Below are 8,379 nucleotides of genomic sequence, written 5' to 3' on the forward strand. Positions count from 1 at the left end.
TGAGCTGGTTGCTGTTAAAATTAAATCCTCTATATTCATATTATTTTTTGTAGGCAAAAAACCAAGAGTATGTCCCTACCCCTTTTGCAATTCAATTTATCAATGTTGGGGATGACCTTCCTTTAGCATTGCTACAAGTCTTGTCATTTTAGAAAATGCAGAACAACAAAGATGATACTGACAGACATAAATTAGTCTTATCTGATGGCACATACATGCAGTTGGCAATCTTGCCTTCAAATATGCTACTCTGATACTTTCAGACATTCTAAAAATAGGCACCATTGTCCAGTTATCGACCTATACATGCCGATACATATGGAACACAAGGTAGGAAATCAACTATGATTATTAAATACGATATGTTTCATCTTTTTAAAATTTCGTTTATGTATAATGAGCAGTAATTTAAGAAGAAGTATTTTGTTTTCATAGGACTATTGTAATACTTAGTTTGAAAGTGAAACAAACTGATTGCCCATTCTTTGGTAAACCAAAATATCTATTCAAAGAACAACAGCCAGAAATTACGTCCGAGGACAGACCATCAACATCTAAACGCTCTCTTCAGTTTGCAACTGAATTGCCATCCCCACAAACAACAACTTCTCCAAATATAAGCCCTATCAAAACTTTGAATCCATACCAAAATAAATGGACTATCAAAGGGAGAGTCACTCATAAACAGCCTATTAAAGCATATAGCACAGCGACCAAAAATGGCCAGTCTTTAGCTTTGATATTGTCGATTGTGATGGTTCTGAAATTAGAATTACATGTTTTGATGAGATAGCTAAGTTACACTCTAACCGTGTGGACATAGGTTCACATTATATTATTTCAAAAGGATCTATTAAGGAGGCAAATGCAAGGTACAACAAACTAAAAAGCCATCTAGAAATCATGTTGTCTGATACATCCATAATAAAATGTTGCACCAACGAAGAACAACAAGATCAACAAAGTCCTCCTTTCACACCCATTAGTGAATTGTTTCATCTAACAAATAACACGCTGGTTGACATAATTGGTCTTGTTCTATATGTTGGAGATATCGTTCCTATACATAGGAAAGATGGCAATCAAACACAAAAATGTGTGGTGAAAATTAATGATCTATCTAGTTCAACAATTGACATCAACTTATGGGGTCCAATGGCAGAACAAAAGGGCCTGGAATTGAAAAATATGTTGACCAATGATAGTATGCTTATCCTTGCTTTACGTAATGCTTGTGTTGGCTATTTCAATGGAAAGCTTATAAACATAATAGCTGCAACAACATTACATATCAACCCAAATTTTCCAGAAGCAGAGCTTCTAACATCAAGAGGAAAGGACCCTTTGCTTGATGTACCTTTTGTTGCACAAACTATCCACATAGATGACAGATATACTAGAATGACAATTTCTTCAATCCATGAGCAGATGAGCATCAGACCAGAAACAATTCAGACAACATTGCTAGCTGTTCTGTGCTTTGTGAATGTCAATGACCAAAATTTCTATTACACAGCTTGCCCACTAATAGTCAATGGAAGGCCTTGCAAGAAAAAGTGTACACAGCACACTGATGACTCTTGGTTCTGCTCTAGATGTCAAATGACTATGCAAGACTGCAATTATAGTTACCTCTTGCCTCTAAAGTTGCAAGATGCCACAGGTACTCTATGGGCCACTGTATTTGATGAGGGTGGCATTCACTTGCTACACAAAACTGCAAAACAACTCTATGCACTCCAAAATGATGCAACAACAACAGAGACACCTTCCTTAGTGATCAAGAGACTACTATCATGTTACTATTCATTCACAGTGCTGGTTTCTACTGAGACATATAATTCAGAAATGAAGATGAAAGTGGCAGTCAATAAAGTTGCTCCTGTTGACTTCAAAGTTGAGTGTCATGCATTACTTGCAGAAATTGCCTGCCTAAGTACAGAGACTTAAAATTATAATGGATCTTTTCTAATTATTAAACTTTGCAGTTTACAATACAATTATACTATTACCTAATTTTCATATTTAATACTTTTACATATACAAACAAGCACGTTTTACAAAGACAAGGGTGCTTCTATAAATATCTATATGGACATTTCTTACATCTACCAATTATCTATTTGAAAGCTTTTCCTCTTGACATTAGTTATTTTCAGTCATAGTCTTTAGTTTTAAATGTGTTGACAATATGTTGTTTGCAAATAAATTAGACATATATGCACGTATATTGTTCTTTTTCTGGTCTTATACCTATATGTTTAACAATACAATACATAACTATATATAAGTATTCATAGTTATAGTATTTTTGATATATACATGTACTTATATATATGCATATTATACAAAACCTTGAATTTTTAAATTATATGTATATGTACATGTGTATATGTATACATACATCTATATGTATCAGAATTTACTATAGTTGTGCATACCTATATTACAATCATGCTTTTAAAATCACGAAACATCAAAAAATACTATATCTATACATAGCTATATGACAATGCTACCTTTTGCAAAACCAACTTGCTAGCAGCAACATATTTATGCAGTTCAGCACTAGACAGTCAATTTATGGCTTTTCACAACCCATATATTTCAAGTAAAGCTGTACATATAAGTTGAGCCAATGAGAGCAACAAAACAACATAACAGATAATTACACATAGAAATAATCACAACAAAAGCACTTTACATACAGAACAAATCCTATGAAATCACATAAGCATACATAAAGCAATTTTCAATTCTTATACATTCTTCATACATGCTTCAAAGTTAACTACCTTCAATTATGAAAATTCTGACATACCTCTGCTCTCTTTAAAATATTAGATATCTATCCAGCCTTGCCCTCAAGAAATTGATGCTATCAAATTGAGGAGAAGCAAGACCAATAGAACTTATTATGCAAAGAATAGAGATAATATCTCCAAGAAATGACAATTGAAGCGTCATGCACTTCATAGACCTTCCAATAACTTGGGACAGTTATTAGAAACAGAAAACACTGATCTTGAGCAAATTAATCTCAATCAAACATTTTCTACTGCTCCTGAACTTGGTATGAATGCTGCTTCATTTCAAAATACATTGTCTAATTTCCGCAAAAAGATTGATATGTTGGAGGTCACACATCCATGTTCTATTTGCAAAGAAATGTATGTGGGCATGACTATTAAAAAACTCAATCATGTAGTTGTGTGCATGAGATGTTATGGTGAAAAAGGCCTCCACCGCTTCTCATTATCAAACAATATGGACCCAGGTGAGCAACCTTCTATTTTAAAGTCTCTCTCTCAGGTAGAAGAAATGCTCATATCAAGAATTGCCCCTGTTTTACAAGTAACACATGCAAGGGGAGGCCAATACAAATATCCTGGCCATACAATAAACTTCCCACAAGATATTTCTGATATTGCAATAACATTACCTCGACATATTAACCAATTAGAAATTCTAATTGTCCGTAGAACAAATTCCCAAGGTTTAACTTATGACTGTTACGTGAATAGATTTCACGTCATGAATGCATTGGCTTACGAAATGGAACATGATCAATACTACAAGGATGTAGTCATTGATCCAGATGCAGTGCTTCTATTGCTAGAGCAAACCACTGACATTACAGAGCTACTGCATTCAATACATTCCCCGCAAGAAGATGTTGTTGAAGATACCTCTACTGAACCGAATATTGACATCGAAGAACAAATCAAGGAGAATAGTTCCTCATTTGTCCCACAACTACCATCATCAATACCAGAACTTGATGCAATAAAAAACATCCTCCATCTAGATAACAACATCAACAACATTATTCCTTGGCCACAAATTAGTGCATCACCTATCAATGAGTACAATACTGAGGGCCTCCTTTCCATGGCATTCCCAATGCTTTTCCCTACTGGAATAGCTTTACCACTACAACAAAGAGCAAACCAAGTGCATTTACATGAATATGCTTTATACTTGATCAAATACTATGATCAAAGATTTGGACAACATGTTTGCTTTAGATATTATATCTACAATCTCATGATGAGACATCGATCCCAGCAATCAACTTCTGTCTTCATAAAGACTAATCTGCAAGATAATCTTCCCCAGAATCTATATGGCCTAAAGGAATACTTGCAAAACACACCGTCAAGTGAATTACCAAATCATATCATGCGATATGTAGCCTCATTGCGTGGTACATGAGATTTTTGGAGCAAGTCTCGACGTGACCTTACATCAACGATAGAATAGTTAGGTGCACCTACACTGTTCTTCACCTTAGGCTCAGCTGACACAAAATGGCCAGACTTGCATAAGTTATTACCAAAGTCAAAGTCAGCTACTACACCTAACAATAGAAGACAATTTACTGAAAATTTAATCAATAATCCTCACATTACAACTTTATACTTACACTTAAGATTTCAAATCTTTCATGATGAAGTCATTGTGAAAGAACAAAAAAGTATTGACCACTGGTACAGATATGAATGGCAACACCGAGGCTCTGCACATATACATGGCTTTCTTTGGTTGCCACAAGCACCAAATGTTGATAACCTTAATTGGTCAGATCATATAAATATCTAATCAGTAAAACAATTCTTTGACCAGTACATCACAACATGGAATCCACATCCTGAAGAGGCTCGCTTGAATAGGCAATATATGCCTACAATTTTAGATCCATGCCTTGCAGATATACAGATCATATCCAAATCAGATCCTTGTACTGATTACACTAAGTTACTCAATGTTGTTCAATGACATACAAAGTGTTCGGAGTATACCTACTTGAGGAAAAAGAACTCAATCCTTCAATGCTGATACAAAGCTCCTTGGCCTGAACAACCTGAATCCTCACTAATATTAGACCACAACAATAACCCATCATACAAACCAGCAAGGAATGATAGCTGCCTAAATGTACACAACCCTACAATGCTCGCCATATGGAGAGAAAATGTTGACTATCAGCCTGTCTGCTCCAAGAAAGCAGTTCTACAATATATTTCAAAGTACGCATCAAAAAATGAACAAAAGTCAGAAAGTTATATTGATATCTTGAAACGTATAGTTGAATCAACGAATTCAGATGATACAATCCTATTGGCATACCAAAGGCTGCTCATGGGAATAGTTTCTGATAGGGACATTAGCGTACAAGAAACTTGTCACATGCTGCTTAAACTCCCATTGATATCTTGTACACGACAATTTGTAACACTGAATGTCGGTAAAAGAATCTTCCAACGCATAGATAATTGTGATAAAGAATCTCAAACCTCAATCTCTTATATCTCAAACTACATGAAATGACCATCAGAATTAGCAAACCCGACTCTGCTTTGTTCGACCCAGCTATATACATTCTCTGAGCACCGTAAATCATGTAAATGGATGAAAAGAAAGGTACCTACAATTGTAAATGTCTACCTGCAACACAAATCATTACCTTTAGAAGAGGATAGTAGTTTTGAAAGTTTCTGTTGCAGTGAATTGCTTCTTTACAAACCATTTTGAATTATTCCTCTACATATAGGGACCTCACCTGAAGAAATTATCATAAATTGGAAAGCTCTTCAAAGTACAGATTACATCTGATGGAATGTAAATGGTTTTGAAGAACACATTGCCACAGAAAATGGTGAAGACCTACAACCAGAAGATATTCATCAATCAACTCAGGAAGGGTTGTATGAATGGGAGTTTTTGTCACAAATGGGAGCATCAAACAACTTCAACGTTGCAGCTCTTCAACTGCTTGGCAAATGTGATTTTGATCTACAGTTTGATTGGACTGCTTCTATACCTGATGAACCACTGCATTCAAAAGCATTTAACTTTATTCTCATAGAGAAAAGCCAAGCACCCCACAATCTTGCGAACTCGCATTTAAATGCACTTACTAACTATGAGCTTGCATGAAACCAAATGATTGCACTTGATATTATCAAATCTCATGTTGACCACAACCTACATTCTTCACCATTACAATTAATCATTCAGGACACTGCAGGAACTAGAAAATCATTTCTTATTGATTGCATACGCAGACAGTTAAATTCAAATACAGAACATGCACAATGCCCTTTGCTTGTACTAACGCCAATAGGTGTCTCCGCATATGATATCCAAGCAACCACAATCCATGCTACCCTCCATAGACCCATTCACGAATGCAAACCCTTAACAGGCCATTCCCTATTAATGTTCCAAGAGAAATGCAAACACTTACATTACATTTTAATAGATGAAATGAGCTTTGTTGGCCCTCAATTACTCATTAAGATTGATAAAAGATTGCAAGAAGCTTTTCCCACCAAACAACATGAATCATTTGCAGGTATCTCAGTCATTTTGGTTGGTGATCTTGCACAGCTTCTGCCAATTATGGATAGGCCATTATATGCATCTCACTCAATGGCACTAGCTCCATGGCACACATTCAATACTGTTGTCACCTTGGATATTCCATTTCATCAACAAGGCACAAGTTCTTCACACAAGATTCCGTGAAATATTGCTTAACATCTGCAACTCAACACCATTGCAAATAAATTGGGAGTCCCTCTAGTTGCAGTCAAACCATGCTTTGTCACTAGATGAAAATAATCACTTCAACCAACAGAAGCATTTGTTTACAACTAATGCAGCTTCGAGTGCACACAATATAAAAATGTTAACACAATTGCACTCACCCGTTGCATGTGCAACAACAATCATTGCACATCAAAGAGATAAGCAGGCACACCAAGAATAACAACTAGCATTTGAAGTTCTTCTTTCTATAGACCAGGAAATTATTCTTATTGCAAATCTATGGATAGAAGTTGGCCTTGTGAATGGTGCTTTGGGCTAGATCAAACAAATTGTCTACACTGCAGGTTCGAAACCACTTGATTTGCCAAAATATGTTGTTGTTCTCTTCAAACATTATACTAGGCCTTCATGGGACCCACACAATGCAAAACATGTCCCAATTCCACAAATTACTAGAGGAAACAGAACACAAATTCCACTAGCAATGACACGGGGCATTACAATTCACAAATCATAGGGGTTGACACTAGACTTGGCCACAGTTGACATCGACAAAACAGAGAAACAAGGCCTAACATTCACAACCCTTTCAAGAGTAAAAGCAATTGAACATCTATGTATACAACCAGACTTCAGCTACCAAAGGTACTCCCGATTGAAAGGTGCAACATCAATAGTACTTCGAAAGGCAGAGGAAGCCCGGTTGCAGGAGCTTTCACACAACATAGAGCAAGCATACCTACAGAACAAATAGAATCAGGTATGCAAATATAATCTTTATTGTGTTTTCATCTGTTGTATATTTTCTTTTCACTCTATCATCACAAAACAATATTTCTACTTCCCAGGATCCACAACACAATGAATGAATGTAGAAGTAAAGACCCCTTTTCCAAGGCCCAAGTCTGCAAGAAAAAAGGCACACACGTAGCACCTACTCCCTATTTGAAAATTTCGTTACTTTCATGTACTATTACAAGATTCTCTCTTCCATATCACTTGTTCAATACATTTAATAATGACTAATGTTGTACTTTAACGGGCATTACACACATAATGATTTGTCATGCCATTTACTCATAGCAACACTATTTACAATTGGTAAGTATTATGGAATGTACCAATACAACATTCTCTCTACCATTTCAGTTGTTCAATAGATTTAATATTAACTAATAATGTACAACTACAAGGTTCTTCTTTAACTGCACCTCTTCCATTTAACAGGTTTTACACTTTATGGTCATTAACTTTCAAAAATAACAAAATCCAATACACCAAGTTCGGTAATTTAAAAGTATGTAACAATCTTCGAATTTCTTGTCCTCTACTTTCACGCTTGTTACTTTGTTCATGTTCTCTAACTCTTCACAATTTTCACCAATCACAAAACTATATTTCTACTTTCCAGGATCTACAACACAATGAATGACTATAGAACTGGAGAGCCCTTTTCCATGCTGCAACTCTGGAAGAAAAATGGTACAAACGTAACACCTACACCCTATTCAATAATTTTGTTACTTTCATGTACTAATACAAGATTCTCTGTTCCATATCACTTGTTCCATACATTTAATGTTAACCAATAATGTACTTGTATGCGGGAAAAGCGGGTCTATAGAACTTAAAATGTGAAAAATGAAGCCTAAGGAGCCTTGCTCACACACCCATATGACTTCTTGGTGCAAGTTATGGAGTCATGAAGGATGACTCAACTTCCCAAGGATGGTTCCATGGTTCTCTATCTTACAAGGTCCCTCAAACCAATGTTTTTGCTCTCAGATCACTGAGCAAAATGGTTTAGGGATGACAAATGCAAGA

The 8,379-nt window shown here is 35.7% G+C and overlaps 1 protein-coding gene across 1 annotated transcript; it reads left to right on the top strand.

Moving 5' to 3' along the window:
• Positions 1-1,155: 1,155 nt before the first annotated feature.
• LOC131856790 (replication protein A 70 kDa DNA-binding subunit A-like) lies at positions 1,156-1,950 on the top strand. Its single transcript, XM_059208715.1, has one exon. The coding sequence runs from the start codon at positions 1,156-1,158 to the stop codon at positions 1,948-1,950; it is 795 nt and encodes a 264-aa protein (XP_059064698.1).
• Positions 1,951-8,379: the final 6,429 nt, after the last annotated feature.

The sequence above is a fragment of the Cryptomeria japonica genome, chromosome 7 (assembly GCF_030272615.1).
Source record: "Cryptomeria japonica chromosome 7, Sugi_1.0, whole genome shotgun sequence".
Classification (NCBI taxonomy): domain Eukaryota; kingdom Viridiplantae; phylum Streptophyta; class Pinopsida; order Cupressales; family Cupressaceae; genus Cryptomeria; species Cryptomeria japonica.

What these genes read in the sequence shown, in the direction of transcription:
- LOC131856790 (XM_059208715.1), top strand. Translation starts at nt 1,156, where the DNA reads ATGGCAGAACAAAAGGGCCTGGAATTGAAAAATATGTTGACCAATGAT.